Source organism: Fusarium subglutinans, assembly GCF_013396075.1.
Source record: "Fusarium subglutinans strain NRRL 66333 chromosome Unknown NRRL66333_c0000153, whole genome shotgun sequence".
Lineage (NCBI taxonomy): Eukaryota > Fungi > Ascomycota > Sordariomycetes > Hypocreales > Nectriaceae > Fusarium > Fusarium subglutinans.
In genome coordinates, this window is record NW_023502216.1 from 75,910 (window position 1) to 92,709 (window position 16,800).

The window sequence follows — 16,800 nt, forward strand, 5'->3', positions numbered from 1 at the left end:
GGCCTCACAAGCTCAGCTCACCCCTAGCATCACTACAATGAGATGCCGAGTACGTCCTTCAAGGTATCGATTTTACTAAGGACGGCCATTTTAGACTCTTAGCTGTGATAACAGTCGCACGTTCTTCAGTCAGAGACAAACCGACCATGGCATCAACTACACGGGGCAATAACACCTATCATCCTGTTCCGCGTTTCGACATGGCAGCAGACAACGGTCCTTTGTTCTTGGGCGCGATATTCACAGACCTCGGCCTCGGACGCGCTGCTTTGAACCGGTCAAGCCGCATCAAAATCCGAGAGGAGCTGAAATATGCTCCAGTTCCCCAGAGTGGCTTTTGCGAAACCTGCTCAAAGGTCCGAGAAGGGAAGTTTGAGGCCTGGGTCAAAGCCTTCAGTGAGTATGCTCGTGGTTCAGCAGCCATCTCGGGCTCGAGCGACGCAGAAAACACTATCACTTGCGATGAGGTCTTGACAACGTACTTTGACCCAGATGACAACTTCCTTGATGCCACTTTCGCCATCCCCCAGGTCCAGCTAGTACTTGAGGGCTCTTCTAAGTGGACATCTGTGTTCTACATGATCACTGGGCTCAAGGTGGCTAAAGGCCTGGAGTACAACAAGTCCAATACGAGTCAAGCAGAAGTCGAAGGACAGCTTGGTGTACAGGAACCACGGACAGGTACAGGGGCCGCTTTAAGCGGCAACATACGCCGAGAGAAGAATCGCAGTCTAGAGTTTTCTGTTTCTGATATCGTCGTCGGTTACCGTGTCAATAAGTATCGTTGTGTTCGGCGGCTTAACCTCTTCAATAAAGAGAGAAAGTTCATAGATGATGGACTCGTCAGAGGTGAAATGATGGATGATATGGAGGACGATGCCCCACAGCCACACGTTTCTTTCGAGTACTTACGCTTGTCGGATGAAGAAATAGCATGAACCGAAGGAGAGCTCGAAGACACATGGGATTAGTAAATCAGATATACTGACAAGTGGAGCAAAGGCAGTACAGACAGATTTTGGATTGTGTTGATATCTAGTGGTTATTAATCTTTTTAAACAAGATACATGTGGTATTTATATTGGAGGCCCATTGATGAAAGCTTAGTTCGCCCTGTACAACTCGACGTCATCCAACTTTACAAACTTCAGCTCTCTCCAGTCTACAGCCACCTTGATGCAATGCTGTGTCGAAGATTATGCCTACGCGGTCCTATTCTCGTATTTCCCCTAGAACGTGAAAAAAGGGAATACCAGAACAAGAGACTAATGCATGTGAGTAGTAAGGTTGCCGCTGCAAAGAGATCCGAAGCAACGCGGCATGCTTCGGGTACAACGCTGATTGACTGTGAGTCATTACGGCTGAAAGGCCGAATATTGCAGAAGCTCTAGAAGCGATATCATGCATTAGTGCTTCTCCCAGTACACTAGAACGGATAAACCTACAGCTACGAAGGCTCGAGGTAGGAACGCCAACGTGACGAGGGTTATGACATGCATAGACATCGTGTCCTCTTGGGTCTTGTGAGCAATTTGCTGCATCCTGTCGAGGTGAAGATGTGAAGTCTTAGTAAAGAAGCAACTAGCTTGAACGCTGCGATAACGCATGATTTCTTCAAACTGGAAGAGAAGTTGGAATCAGCAGTGTGCGGCGATCGACAGAAAGGAAGAGCCATACCAATTCCCTTTCCTTCCGTAGCCAGGACATTAGGGACTTGACTTGAGTTACAGGGATTTCCAGGTTCTTTTGGATGCGACTTATCCGGTGGGAAAATGAGTCCAAGTCGCTGAAGAAGGACCTTGTCACCATCTCGCTTGGCAGATTATCGCGCGTTGCCAGGTTTTCGTAATGATCTGAGATATCGCGCAAGGTTTGTATGTTTAACTGTATGACCAGTAGCGATTGCTCCAGTCGCTCGAAAAGTGAATCAAGCTTTTCAGCTTCCCTGAACGGAAATTTATCGAGGTCCTCGATCTCCTCAGCCAGTCGCCAGGATACCGAGCGCTGCAGACCAGCAGTTTCGCGAGTCTCAGCCTGAATCCCACTACCAGCGTGCTCTGTAGGAGAAGAAGAGTGGACATCATGTTTGTTGCCGCTTTGAGCTGCCTTGAGTCCTTTCAATGTCCTCCGGATCTCACCCTCTTTGTCACAGATGAACTCTCTCCAGGAATTGTCACACCATTCAAGATGCACAAGATGTGTCCGCAGTGATGCAGCAAAGGAACCGGGTATATCCTTACTCAAAGCGGAATTGAGGGCTGGATCTTCGGCAATTGCTTCCTTCATCCTCTCAGACATAGCATTATCGTTCTTGATATTTAGCCACAATGCCTTTCCGTGGCCGAAGTCGTATCTGTGGTGAATAGCCATCTGACGAATCTCCCACTTTCTGTTTCCCGTATCCTCAGTTGACTTTTCAACAGATCGGAGCATATACTGCACGCCATGCTCCAAGCCAGAACGGCCAAGCTGCTGAATCTCCAGGAGATTTGATCGGGGGTTCTCGATGGTGTCGTAGCTGTCAAATCCAGTCGTGTGATAATTTTGTGGCTCGCTGGTATATCCGAACGAAGATACAAAATCCAGAAAGCTGGCTGGGATCTGGTAATGGGAACAGATAAGAGCTAGGCTTTCACGTGAACAGTTCAATGGAGTACGTGGACCGTCAGAATTAATAAAGCTTAACGAGTTAGCATCGCGTTTCTCCAAGTTCTGTCAAGTGGCTGTGATTACATGAGTGAAGCTTGGGGGTCTTTGCGGTTCTGCTCCAGATGTTTTCGCAAAGCAAAGGGGTTCGCGATCGTCTGCTCAGCATAGCCTGGAGCAAGTCAGACGCGTCAAGCCTTTGGGAAGTGGGGTATTCGGATAAAATTACCATCTGGAGAATCGCTCGGCTCGACAATATGAACATCTTCAGTACTGGCCTGGAAAAGCTGTCGCTCAGACACGTCCAGGGCGAGGCGATAACTTTCAAGGGCGTTCCTCCGCTGGTCAGGCCGCAACAAATAAGTCGGGTACGTAGACCACTGCTCACAGCTGCGCTTCAACAACTGATACGAGTCCATCTCGAACAGTCCAGCCAATCGACCCTATAAAATGTGCGGTAGTGGATCGGTCAATTGAACGTGTCGAGCTATTCCCGTAATTGTGGATGAAAAAACACTTGAAGGTCTGAAAATCAACAGCGGCCACAAATTACGACGTAACACTACGAGTAATGCGACACCGCCTCTACCATAATATTCCGTGGATTCCAAACCAATCGTTAAGCGATACAGCTTGTATTTTGCTTACGTGGCGTATGCGAGCCACTGAGAGTGCTCCTGTGTCGGTCTCGACCAAATGCGACACGCCTGTCTTGGAACCTATGATCCCGGTGGTGATATTTGAAGAAATTAACCCATCTTAATGTGACGGGAGCTAGGCATCAGTTATTCTGTCATCCTATATGTGGCTGTAGATCTTCAATGTGATTGGGTTGACGGAGCTCATAAGGCAGACTACGAAAAGAAGGCGAATGTGAGCTTTCAGCCGCACAGCTTGCAAATAGCGCAGCCGAGGCACTGCTGAAAAGCACACCCTGAAAGTTTTTTGAAGCAAAGCTCGCGTATTTGAAGGGACCTAGTCGTTCAAGATAGACAATAGACTTTCTGCGAATCGTGTTACCTCTCACCTGGACATCATCTGATCCAACTGTGGATAGGCTAAGTAAGGTGGTGCTAAAGACATAACGAGGCCCTCGCTTCATACTGTCCGTCTCCTTTAAAGTTTGGAAATTGTATCAACCAGAGGACAGCTCAAAGATAACCGGAAATAGTGGGTCAGTTACACTGAGAGGTGGAAAATTCCCTTTTCTTGATAGCCAAAATGCTGTCTGTTAACTCCAGACCCAACGATGATGGTTAGGTTTGACTCGAGATGATTAAGGATACTCAATTCGTGGCCAAGCTTTGTGGCTGAGCATGAAATAGCAGCAATACCCCCAGTACATACGATCTAATTGCATCACCGACAATCGGAAAAGCTCTAAACATGATGAAACAAATCCTGTGCTGGCTGGACACTCTTCTGTCTCTTACAAGCCTGGCGATCCAACAACTTGAGTATAATGACCCATAATCCGATTGTAATGATCATAAGGGAAAAGCTAATCAATGTGAAAAGCGTCAAGGGACCAAGATCAAACGTAGTAAAACCGTCGGCGTCATATGAGGCCTTGCTAACATCGAACAGTCCACTTGATAAAGTTGCCTTGTCAATCAGCGCAGTTCTCGGCCTGGTTTCACAAAGATCATCGCGAGGTACTTACAGATACAAATGTGCCAGGCAGAAATAATATGGCGACAATTGCCACTATATGCATAGGCACTTTCTCTCGTTTTGCCTTGTATGACATTTGTTCTATCTTGTCTGACTGGCTGTGGGAGCTCTCGGTGGAAATGCGGCCAGCCTGCATGGTGCGATGTTGCAGTATTACCCCAACCTAAGATAGGTTGGTAAGCAAATGATATGATACGGCGTCCAATCAGATTTACCAGTGTCTTTCCCTCCTGTAGGCAGGTGCGCAGTGCTTCAAGCTGCGTGACCCGAATTTCCAAATTTCGTCTTATGCGCTCCACTCGCCGGGCGAATGAATTCAGACTTCGGTCACATTCTTCTCGGTGTTCTGAGGGGAAATATTCTCGGATTGTCAAATCCTGGTAGTGTTCAGAGATATCTCGTAATGTCTGGCGGTTCAGCAGCATCACCAAGCGGAACTTTTCGAGTTGTCCGCCGATATAATGGAGATGTTGCAAGTTTTCTACCGAGAACGTCTCAAGAACTTTCCTGGGGTGCTCAGAAAAACCATCGTTAGTACCTGTCCCTGGGACTGCTGCGGTCTTCGGCCCCAGAGGAAGCAATGGGGTTGCGTTCGTTTGCTGCAATGATTTGCCAAGAGCGGAGGGGAGATACTTCGCCAGTGGTTTTTCCATACCGTAGCCTGCGTTGAAAAGCCGAAGGCTCGGTGGGCTATACTTTTCCGGTTCGCCAAATGCTGCAGTAGCAGTCCCGATAGTCGAGAATCTCATGGCAGATGCACGCAAACCAGGCTGGTGATTAACTGATGCTGTCTCTGCACTTTTCAGCACAACGCGTATATTTCCCTCTAGATCATTGACGCATTCTCGCCAAGACTCATCACACCACTCAAGATACACGAGAATGGTCATCAATGTTGCTGCGAAAGATGATGCCATTCTACTTGTAGGTTCTGGGTTGAACTTTGGGTTGTCCGCGATCGCTTCCTTGAGCCTTTCTTGTACGACAGAGTTGGCTTTGATGCTGAGCCAAAATGATTTCCCGGTAATGAAGTCGAATTTGTGATGAACAGCCAATTGACGAATATGCCAGACTACCTGACCTCTCTCTGTAGACTTCTCGACGGAGCGCAGGAGGTACTGCACGGTGTGCTCCCGACCAGAACGCCCAAGCTTGGGAATTTGGAGAATCTCGCTTTGTGGGGTATCAAGGGTATCAGACCCATCAAAGCCAGTCATATGATAGTCCAAGGGTTCCGTGCTTTGGCCGAAAGAAAACAGAAAGTCCAGGAAGCTGACAGGAATCTGATAAAATGTCGATAGGTAGCAGAAGCTTTGGTGGGAGCAGTTTAATGGCGATCGCGAATTTCTGGATTCAATAAAGCTATAATGGATGAGCTTTCAGTAGTCTTGATTCACCTACTGGGAGTTCAATCGACTCACATCATACAATAATGGGGGTCTTCGCCGTTCGGTCCAAGATGCTTCTCGAGATCGGCTGGACCGGCGATTGCCGTTTCCTTGTACCCTGAAAACTATGAGATAAAAGCATTAAAATATTTTCTGGGTCGTTACCGACCGCGTACAAATCCGTTAGGCTCGAGGAAGTGTATGTTTTCTCGATTGGCATCAAAAAGCTTCGTCTTTGGTTTGTCGAGGCGCGACCGGTAATCATTCAGTACACTCTGTCTGTGGCACGGCTGCAGCAAGTTGCGGGGATACTTTGACCACTGTTTGCAGCAGTCGACCAGCGAGTCGGCGTTATTCATGGTTGCTCGAGTCGTGTCGCGAGAGGGTATCGGAATGAAGAAGAAATCTTAGAGTGTACTAGGAAAACTAGCAGGTCACATCGGGGCAGTTGATTTTGGCATGGTTCTTCCATCGGCAACACGTCTAGGACAACGCTAGGGCAGATGGACTTTTGGCTGTTGGCGAGGCATAATGTGCTATTTTTACATTTCAATTGGGCACGGAAAGGCGTTTGTCACAATTGGGTATCGATGCACGGTTGAAATACCTTTCACAATGTCACCTGCAGCACTGGCCAATTGAACCCGTAAACAACACACCCTCCTTTTAAGAGCGGTGAGGAGCCAGGATAAGAAGCCTGAGGAAGTACGAAAGCTGAGGACCCGGATTTTATGATTCACAATGGTTTAATTAACAGCTTATAAGACCGTTTACTGTTCGGTTTGACTTCATTGTTATCGAAACACATCTGAATTCTCGAGCTGAGAACAAGGGGGAAGCAGTATAGGGTATGCGACGGCTTGCAACTGCAACAGGGATTGGAGCGAAAGCTGAGGCAAGGCAGAATAGCTAGGCGATTTTAGGTTTTCAGCCGCACGAGATGGCAAATAACGCGTCTGTGGCAGCGATGCCACGAAGCCTCGTGAAGTCTCTAACAATATTTTGAGGATTCTTGCAGAGCCGAGTTTGAGCTACACAGAGCTCACTGCAAGTCGATCCAGCTGTATGAGTCGTTGTTCAGACAAGGCCTAGTCCCCTGTAGATAGTGGAATGTCGACCCCGCAGGCCAAAAACGGGGCTGCACTACCATTCCATCGTCTCAGCTTTGATACTGATGGAGAGAACCAAATGTCTACGTCAGATCGGGCACCTCTATTCTCACAGGTTCCTGACTACGTTGAAGACCCCGAACACGGTGCGTGCTCTATAGAAAATTATCGTTCATTACTGAACTGAGACAGGCACAGAACTGCAACCCGTTGCAAGGCATGGCCCTGTAACGTCTCCCCTTGGCCATGACTCGGAGTCTCAGGTCCACGTGCCGATTCCTTCGGACCTTGCGGATGCCGCGCTTGACTTTGACTCAATGACACAAGAGGATATCTATGAGATGGCTCATCTGACCTGTAGGAATACTCACCCTACTCGCCGGGCCTTTCACTGACCCGCAAGTTTCACAGATACAGCAATTTCAACAGATCCTCAAGAGTTCTTCCAGAAACATGATCTTCGGCCCAAGCGATTCCACTACCCGCGCCATACAGAAATTCTCGTCGGCATCACAGTTTATAACGAACCAAAACACCTACTTCGTCGTACTTTGCAGAGTGTTGTCCAGAATATCTGGTATCTAAATATCCGTACACAGTCAAAAGTCTGGGGAAAGAGATCCTGGACTAAGATCGTGGTTTGTATCCTCATCGACGGTATCGAGTCCGTGGACCCTGGTGTTCTCGACGTACTCACCACTCTCGGTCTTTATCAGAATGGATTGTGCAAAAGGACGACGGAGAAAGGAGAGGAAGTAACGGGACACCTTGTAAGTCTGCCCTAGTACGTGAGTCCCGAACTCTTTTTAACATGGATTTGTTTTGCCTCCAGTTTGAATTTTCGTCTCATTTAGCAACCCATCTAGGTTGTGAGGACTATCCAGATGGCAACAATGACTCCCTCAACCTTCACTCGCGGTCCATGAAATTCCCAGTACAGCTTATGCTACTCATGAAGGCTTCAAATTGCGGCAAGCTCAACTCATACCGGTGGCTTTACAATGGGTTCGCCAAAGTCTTGGACCCCAATATTACAGTTCATCTCGACGTGGGCACCAAGCTGGGCAAGCAGGCGCTGTTCAAGCTATGGAAGGAATTCGATCTTGAGCCTATGCTTGCTGCAGCCTGTGGAGAGATCTCTTGCTCTTTGGGCGGTAACTGGCTCAACATTCTCAATCCCATCGTTGCCGCCCAAAACTTTGAGTACAAGGTTGGATTTCAGCTTGATAGGACGTTTGAATCTGCAACCGGTTTTCTGTCTCTCTTGCCCGGGGCCTGTTCTGCTTACAGGTTTGTACAACAAAATCGACTGCCACAATTCAATGCTGACTCGTTTTCACTGTCTAGATACGTGGGCAGTGCTGGTAAACCGCTAGAAGATATGCTTCTCGGCGACCCAACATGGATCCAAGGCCACGGCGACCTTCGCCCTTCCCTGTCCCCCGTCAATCTCAATCGCCACCTTGCAGACGATAGAGTCATTTGTTTCAGGATAATCAGCAAACCACGCACGCACTGGCTCCTGAAGTATGTTCCAGTCACCGCCACCACTGACATCCCCATGACGACAACAGACTTCATCAACCAAAGACGACGATGGCTCAATGGAGCTTTCTTCTCGACTATTTATGTCTTGAAGAGATGTGGACACTTGTGGAGGTCTGACCATACACGAATGCGCAAGTTGGCCTTTTTCATCCCTCTTCTTCACAGTGTTCTAGCCTTGGTCTTGGCTTGGTTCTCGCTCGCGGCATTTCTACTCACGACATTCACTATCAATAGCATCTCTGGAGATCCTCCCAAGGATGCACCGGCTGGAGGATTCCCATTCGGAAAGGCAACACCTATTGTAAACGCGGTCATTCAGATAGTGTACTTGGCGACTGTCTTGTTCCAGTTCATACTCGCCCTTGGAAGTCGCCCAAGGAATCATCGAATCAGCTATATCATATCATTCGCCATTTTCGGACTTATTCAGGCGTATCTAATCATGAATCTGGTGTATCTCGTAAAGAGAGTTGCAGACTACAAGGCCGACGATACTGGGTCGAGCAATTATGCCTATATCGGGGAGTTCTACGCCGACATTGGCCAAAGCACTATCATTGTCGCTGGGTTCTCTGTTTTCGGCGTCTATATCCTCGGCGCTCTTCTAGCACTTGACCCATGGCACCTCCTCACATCTTTTGCGCAATTTCTGTTTATATCATCGTCTTACGTCAACATTCTCAATATCTATGCTTTCAGCAATACACATGATGTCAGCTGGGGAAGAAAAGGTCGGCATCAAGACACCGAAGCGGGCCAGAGACAAGAAGGACCAAGGCCAGCTACCATCGAGAGACGATTCACGTTTTCCGACCAAGATCCAAACATTCGATCAATCGCTACCCAGCGTGATGAAACTCCCGAAGCGAGAAATAAAGAGTACCAAGAGGCACTGGCTCGAGCGACGGCTGAAGACGAGACAGCGAGCCGGGAGAGGAAGCGCCCCCAGGTTCTCGCAGTAGCAGACGCCATGATGGAGTTTCGCACTATTCTGCTCGCGTCATACATCTTCTCAAACATTTTCGTTTGTCTTATTGTCATGAACGACAGCCTCAAAATCTTGTGGTGGCTTGGTGACTCGTACTGGCATAAAGTCTGGTTCTTCCGTATATGGCTGTGGGCAAACTCGATCAGCTTTCTCATTAGGTTCGCTGGTTGTTTATGGTATCATGTGGTCAGGGTAGTCAGCGGGCTTTTCCGTGGCACCCTCATGTAAGATGAAGCCATATATGACTCCCTATTCGGGGTTGAGACAATGGTCATGACATTTCTTATCGGCAGCTTTTGCATAGGTTGTCCCAGTCGCTTGTTAAGCTGAGAGGTAAGTAGTGATAGAACATGACATATCAACCGAAGCTTTAAAAATATGTCTATCGCCAGTTTCAAAAGCAGTGACCAAGATTGACACTTGAATTACCCATGGCTGTGTAGGAACATTTCTAGTCGCCTCAGATAGCATTGTTTAGAAGAACTGGTCTAATGTTAGCCTAAGTTCTGATGAGCGTGACGTCCTTCCCCTAAAGTCCCCTTCATAACCCCGTTTGAACTAGAATGCGGATCGAGTTCGAGCTTCCTATCTTCAGTTAGTATGGGCATTTCAAGTTCGTTATAAACCGCATGGAAAAGGCCAAAGGGAATCGTACCGAGATCTTTCGTTCGACTTCCATCACAGTGCGATCCAGCTCAACCGCAATCCGCTGCTTTTTCTCTACGGGGAGTAATCTAAACCGCTCGCAGAGGTCTCCGTCTATGACGCCCTTAGCCGGCACGTAATAGCCGCGGTACATCAGATGGTCACGGCCGACAAGAGACGGATCCGCAGCACGCATATGCACCTCGAGCTTGTGGAAGAAATCGGCGTCCTCGCGTGTGACGAAGGGGATGAGGACGCCGATAGTGCCATGCAAGCCGCTCCAGACGATAACATCCAGTCCGCCCACGACGAGGTTGGTCTTGGTGATGCTGGTCGGTATATCCTGCGTAAAGAAATAGGCCACCATGTCGAATCGAGCTGGTGCGCCGCGCAGATGATTCCGTGCGTCGATGAAGCGATTTCCGTCCTCTTTTGCCTCTTGACTCGCTTTCTCGGGGCATCGCACAACCCAGAGGTTCCCGAATTTATCACCTCCAACCACAGATTCATAGTCGACCACTTCCGTACAGGTTGTCCAGCGTGCAACTGTATCATCAACAAAAGGGATAAGCCTATGATGCTTGTGATCGTACGTAACCATCGTCACGCCATGCTGGACATCCCCGACGACGATACGGTTGTCTTGAGCATTCAAGGAGACAATCAACTGCGGTACCGCTTCAGCATGAGCTTTTTGAAGTAATTATTTCAAGCCTAGATCATATATCCGTAGAGATTTGCCAATTCCTGCAGCTAGCTGGCCTTGGAAAGCTACTAGCACCATTGGAGGTTCCTCTACCTTGGTCTTGTGAATGAACTCCAGCCCTCTCCCGTTTTGCTGAAAGCGATAGACATGGATGTAGCCCTCTGAGAATTGCCTGGGATCAAGGATCATGTCCTTCCCAGTGCCAACAAGCAAGAAGTTCTCGCCATCCTGTCCAGTGAATAGAACCACCGCTACACACAGAGCAGCCTCGTTGCCTCCAAGCTCGATCTTTTGAAGCACTTGTTCGCCGATGGGATCGACAACACTGATGCACGAGGCCCATCGGCCACGACCAGGCGGATAGCCAAACTCTTCTGGTGGGAGTAGTTTCTCATCCTTTTGAGTTTTATCTTCAGAGGCTCCCAGTAGCTGTGTACGTAACTCAGGACCCAGTGTGTTGTTATCCGCTTCAGCCGTATAGAAGTAGGGTTCATGAGGATGCTTAACAAAATGCCGTGGTGTATAGGTCAGAGGTAGAGACTTTCGGACCATGTTATCAGATAGACTCTCAATAGAAAATATGCTAAAGATTAGGTTAGCGAGGTAAAGAGTGATGCTGGTGCTACGGCGGTGAATAGCAAGACTCAAAGGGGTGTAGAAAAGGGATACTCACTGCAGGAAGTTGGCGTGAACCGCGATGATACCGCACTGCTCACTACTGAAGTTCCATGCCCACTCCAGCTCATCGTAATCAAGAGGTGTCATAATAAGCCCTCGTTTGGGGTCAGTATACCCCATCCAAGGCTTAGAGCCCAGGGCCAAAACACAGGTTTGACCCTTGACTGTTACCTGGAAGAGCTTAATAGCCTTGAGACCAAGGAATCTCGTCTGCGTATCTGATAACTGTCCTGTGATTCCATCGAGTCTAGTTTTCAGATAGACCCCAGAACTCAGGCCGATGTTTAGGAACAGTTCAGAGCTACTCAATAATGGATCCTCCATTGCCATGACGTTAAGCGCCGAGGGTGCCGCTATCAGCGCTTGTATAGACTTGCTCTCAAGCGTGGAATCTGGATGCAAGCTCAAGATTCGAACAGTGCAATCCTCACATCCTACCGCCAGAATTGGGCTTCGGAGTCGCCCTTCAGGGACCGGCCCTAAGCTGAGACAGGTTACAGTGCTAGATATCTGTTTCCGCTCATCGTACTCAGCAAGTGATCCATCACTACCTATCTCGAAATGAACAATCTCTCCTGAGCTCAAAGCCACTGCAATCTGTCGCTCATTTGTAGCAACAGCTACGATAACTCTATGTTGGGGGACAGGCCAGTCGTTGATTTCCCCGCCGCGGAGATGTCGGATACCTCGCGCATGGATTTGTACTATACCATCATCCCCGATTTGCTGGATGGCGAGGGTGGTCACAGTTGTGAGAAATCCGGAATCGCTCACTTGCTGGACTTCATCTCCGACGCCCATGACCAACGTGTTATCGGAGGAGGTCAAGATGATGTACCCGTCGTACTTGTCATGCCTTGTTAACTTGGTGGTCCATACACCAGAAACTGTCCCCGGTAACTCAGATGTTGCAACCTCATTAATCCCTAGCCCATGCTTGAGCACCCGAAAATGGCTTCTCGCACCGCTGCCAGAGACTGAATAGATCTGCGGTGTGCCGCCCCCAACCAAATCAGCAACCTTGCAGTCCATAAGAGGACTCAAAGAATCGATGCTTTCTACCAAGGTGAGATTCTTTAGACGGCGTGGGTAGAAGTAGACAGGCTGTTATACAGCACGCGGATCGCTGGGGAAATTGTCGCTGGTAACTGAGGGCTCTGTATCGTCGTCGCCGAGCTTCTCAAATTGATAGAAATGATGATTACCAGACTCAGCTGCGACAAAGAGAAACCCGCTCTTAAGAATACAGAGGCTGCTGGCAATAGGGAGAGTATTGAAATACCTAATCTTGATACGCCGTAACTCTCCTATCAGACTACCATCTCCGACTTGTAGGTCGAACGTCAGCTTGAAAATATCATCATCGTCTGTCTGCAGCAAAAGGAAGAACGCTTCTGGGCTGTTCTTGAGCTTGTGCATCACACCACTAACAATAGTACGCTTCCGTTGCGGGTCTTCTGTGGTCCACGACGCTGCGGAATGGGGATACGAAGAGGCTCCTGGTTCGTGTGTCGGTAGGTAATACTTTCCTTTCCACAGACACGGACGCCACTTGGACCATCAATTCCACCAGGAACTTGGAAGAGTAAAGATGCCGTAGAATCTACAGTTTCCGACCATTTTCGGACGACATGGTTCAGGCCCAGATCCAGCTCGTAGTAAACAAGCTCAACGTCAGGTATCTCTTGTCCAGAGGAGACCAGGTCAGACTCTGAATAGTCCGTCTCAAGAGCTGCAAAGACGGGATTGGAATATCCCACATCGAGGGCTACTAGGGCTAGAACCTGGACTCCATGTTTGTGTGCTTCGAGGGGGGATGATATAGTCGGTTCGGCTTGGGAGTTACGATTGAGGACGTAGACAAGCTTGTTCTTTTCGATGGACGCAAGCATACAGGCTCTTCCCTTTGGATCAACAGCCAGGTATTCACCTGGAACAGTACGGCGCACGCCAGACTTTCCAAACGCCTCTAGGACAATGCGAGAGAAACGGTTTTGAGTAGGCAGATACTCGATAACGGCGATGCAGCCAGAGTCGCTTGTTACAATAATATAATCTGAGAAGTTAGCTTTATCCTTGCAACTTGGAACCACCTGTGATTGGCGGCTTGAAAAGCTCTTGCGTACCTTTGGAGCTTCCAGCTAAGCGGAAAGAGACAACCGATCGGATTATGCTGAAGAGGTCATGCGAAAGGAATGGCCGGACTCTGCCGAGAGTCGGTTCGGGACGGTGTAAGGTCAGAATGGACCCCGATACTGTCAGAACTTGCTGTTCCTTGGTGCCAGAGAAATAGCCGACGATGGCTTGCGAAATAGCCGTCGGAGACTGGAGCGAAAGTGAGTACAGAAACATATTTGAAGTAGCTGCCATGGTGACTTTGGCGGGGAAGGTATGATAATGTGAGTATACCGTCACTTTTTGCGAGAGGTTAATGCTGGACGGAAGGATTATTAAGTATTCCTGGCCGTATGCAATGCGTTGCTGGCGCGATTGCTGCCTTGACGTCCGATGTGAAGCGCGATAATTGGAGCGGAATCATGCATGCATGGATAGATCAAATCACGTGGGGGTCAATGGGAAAGATCCCTCTAGGAGTGCTGCGGCCGATAACAATGAAATACTCCCAATAAACAAACAAAGTCTCTTGGAACTTTGAAGGAAACAAGTCTAAAGGATCACACTATGTTCTTCTCGTCACTGAGATATTGTCTCCAAAACACGGAATAGGCGATCTTTGCGCTGATTGGTGTCGCTATTAGGCACCAGCGACCATCAAATTCGCCCGAAACCACTCCTCCAAAACACTTTTTTTCTTGAACGTCACGAGCAAATATGGATACATCACTCGAAATTGACAAAGGCTGGCATTACGATATCGCTCTTTGGCAAGTACATGATACTGAGAATGACTGTGATTTGGTCATCCGATCTAATTCTGGCCACGTGTTCTATTGTCACATTTGTCCCAGTCAGTTTGTTCGATCTCCCTCCGTCGCATCGCAATACTTCAAGTGTCTTCAACTCTTGAGAACTGGCGAAGTCGAAATCGATGACTTCTACGAGGAGGATGCTTTCGAGTGGTTGCTAGGTTGCTTTGAGCCTTTGATAACCAAGCTTGCATCTTCTTCAGACCTTGATGTCACTGCAGAGCCGACTTTGGCTGATTACTTCTTCCCCAAAGAAGCCTTTGTCTGTGGTTTGACAGCCATGGATGATAAGTTGGTGCCCCAAGAACTTGACAAAAAGAATCACGGCTGGAGTAGCCCGATCGTCAAGTTCGACGACGATTTCCTGGAGGATCTCAACACTTGGACGGAGCGCTACACGCCATGGCAGGTTGATATATCCTACGCTGGACCAGATGAGAGTCTGATCAAACCACCTAAGCGCACCATGGTAATCAGCAGAGATGGAGAACCGATCCCTTGCTTCTTCAAAAGGTTCGGGCTCTCTTTTGGTCCCTCACACGCGAGAAAAGAACTCATGACATTAAAGAAGATCATCGAGGCCCAGATACCCGCGCCACCCGAAGCACATATCTGCCGTCTAATAGGGGTAGTTCGGCAAGGTGATGGACTGCTCGGAATGTTATTCGCTTGGATTCCTAACAAGGGCGTGCTGTCCAAGGCAAGAGCTGCAGCGAGTCCTCCAGAGTTGAGAAAGCGATGGGCTTCTCAGATCCAGAGATCAGTAGACCATCTACACAAGAAGGGCATCACATGGGGTGACGCCAAAGCTGAGAATGTTCTTATAGATCAGAATGATGATGCTTGGGTTATTGACTTCGGGGAAGGATCCACCGCGGGCTGGGTAGATGTGGATAAGGCTGGAACACTCGAAGGCGACCGGCAGGGTCTTGCGAAGATTCATCATATGTTGGCATAAGTCAAGTATTCGCGGGCAGGCCATCCTATGTAGCCGGCTAAACTAGGATATTCGAAAAAGACTTCTAAGATCAACCTTACAGACGACTGTGAGCACCTAATGTAACTTGCAGTTCTTCGTATGAAGTTACCGTTTATTTCCGTTGACAATCTTGGTCCTATTCCGCATGTTCTTAAATAGATTCCATTTAAGGTTCCCTACTTCATATGCCTATGCCTACATATCCAGTATCCTCCAGGAAAGCTTGTGCGAGACGACTAACAATCCAACCTTGGGAACATTAGATTAGCGAATTATACTACCTCTTTTTCCTCCATAAATGATTGTATTCGCTATTCTTCCCGTAACCAGCATGCCCAAAGCGAAGCCCCGAAGAGTAATGGTTTCGGCATAATGGATCAGAGCAGGTCTCTGGAACACCGCAAGGTCCGGCATAAGAATAAGACTCTGGACTGATTGTATGATACCATTCGTGTCCCGGAAGGTTGTGTACCAAAGCACTGGAGCATACCGTTCTTCTGTAGCGAAGTATATGACACTCATAGTCTTCCAAGCAATCTTGCAAAGAGATCGATGCTGATTGACCCGCCATTTTCTCAGCGTGTACCCTCGTGCTCTTTCCGTCAAACTCCCGTGCCATCTGCACCATGCCAAATGGCAAAATATGGTTTCTATGCAACGGTTTGTCGTTCGTACCGCGACCTTGAAAATAAGTTTCATTGAGGTCTTCCTGTGAGTGCAATCCGGATGAAAGATAAAGAGCAAAGCTGTCTTGGGCCCCGTAAGCCTCAACGGAGGGTAGGTCAGAAGGTAGCCTTCGAGGGTCATTGTGATGAAAAAGGTGGCTGGGATGCTTGCAGACTTTCTTGAACCTCGTACAAACGTCTTGTCCACTTCCAAGATTTGATTGTACCTCATCCCAAGTGATTACTTCATGGGCGCATATACGAATATAGCCTGTCCTGGCAATGCATACCCGATCTGACTTCTTCTGAGCCTGTTCTATTGAGAAACAGAGCGTTGGGTGTTCAGCTTTGCACGCACAACAGTACATCCAGTCTTTACGAGTACGTGCTGCAAACTTGCAATCCAGGGAGACACCTGCTCGCCGCCGAGACCTAAACTCGGGTCGACACATGTTGCAAATTCGTTCCCTCCTAATGAGACGTCCCAGTCCTTTGACGTCTATGTTTGACTTTTCTATCTTGCTTTCGAAGCAGTGGAGCTTGTAGGACGAGGGGCTGATGCGCGTCCATTTCCCACAGAACCCTCCTGAGCATCTTTCGCAGCAACCGCTATCGGAGAAGACATGGGACAGAAACATCCTGTCTCTCATAAGGCTCCTGAACCGTTGCGAAACTTGACGAAGAACGAAAAAGCCAAATAGTGAGGGCTTATCGGAACCGTCATGCAGGTTCTTGATGATGAGCAAGAGGATCTCATCTGGAAGATTCAAAATATGACTGCCTTGTTTTTTGAAGACCTCAGTCATGTCTTTCGGTAAGTTTAATTGGGCTTGATCGATGACTACTT

General features: G+C 48.4%; 5 protein-coding genes across 5 annotated transcripts; 3 read left to right on the top strand and 2 right to left on the bottom strand.

The window, feature by feature from the left end:
* Positions 1-146: 146 nt before the first annotated feature.
* Positions 147-938, top strand: FSUBG_9691 (major facilitator superfamily mfs-1; the record flags this gene model as incomplete). The annotated part of the gene is made up of 1 exon (XM_036688231.1): positions 147-938. One exon carries the CDS (start codon positions 147-149, stop codon positions 936-938), a length of 792 nt encoding a protein of 263 aa, XP_036534824.1.
* Positions 939-1,406: 468 nt separating this feature from the next.
* On the bottom strand, positions 1,407-6,067 carry FSUBG_9692 (uncharacterized protein; the record flags this gene model as incomplete). Its single annotated transcript, XM_036688232.1, has 8 exons — positions 1,407-1,619; positions 1,678-2,629; positions 2,734-2,818; positions 2,876-3,089; positions 4,310-4,483; positions 4,536-5,682; positions 5,742-5,833; positions 5,885-6,067. 8 exons carry the CDS (start codon positions 6,065-6,067, stop codon positions 1,407-1,409), a joined length of 3,060 nt encoding a protein of 1,019 aa, XP_036534825.1.
* Positions 6,068-6,818: 751 nt separating this feature from the next.
* Positions 6,819-9,581, top strand: FSUBG_9693 (CHS-3 chitin synthase 3; the record flags this gene model as incomplete). Its single annotated transcript, XM_036688233.1, has 5 exons — positions 6,819-6,963; positions 7,010-7,174; positions 7,235-7,587; positions 7,650-8,107; positions 8,165-9,581. The coding sequence occupies 5 exons, from the start codon at positions 6,819-6,821 to the stop codon at positions 9,579-9,581; spliced, it is 2,538 nt and encodes an 845-aa protein (XP_036534826.1).
* Positions 9,582-9,911: 330 nt separating this feature from the next.
* On the bottom strand, positions 9,912-13,752 carry FSUBG_9694 (pre-mRNA-splicing factor rse1; the record flags this gene model as incomplete). The annotated part of the gene is made up of 8 exons (XM_036688234.1): positions 9,912-9,938; positions 10,009-10,665; positions 10,798-11,326; positions 11,378-11,866; positions 11,912-12,436; positions 12,665-12,854; positions 12,908-13,438; positions 13,509-13,752. 8 exons carry the CDS (start codon positions 13,750-13,752, stop codon positions 9,912-9,914), a joined length of 3,192 nt encoding a protein of 1,063 aa, XP_036534827.1.
* A 462-nt stretch (positions 13,753-14,214) lies between these two features.
* On the top strand, positions 14,215-15,267 carry FSUBG_9695 (serine threonine kinase; the record flags this gene model as incomplete). Its single annotated transcript, XM_036688235.1, has 1 exon — positions 14,215-15,267. One exon carries the CDS (start codon positions 14,215-14,217, stop codon positions 15,265-15,267), a length of 1,053 nt encoding a protein of 350 aa, XP_036534828.1.
* Positions 15,268-16,800: the final 1,533 nt, after the last annotated feature.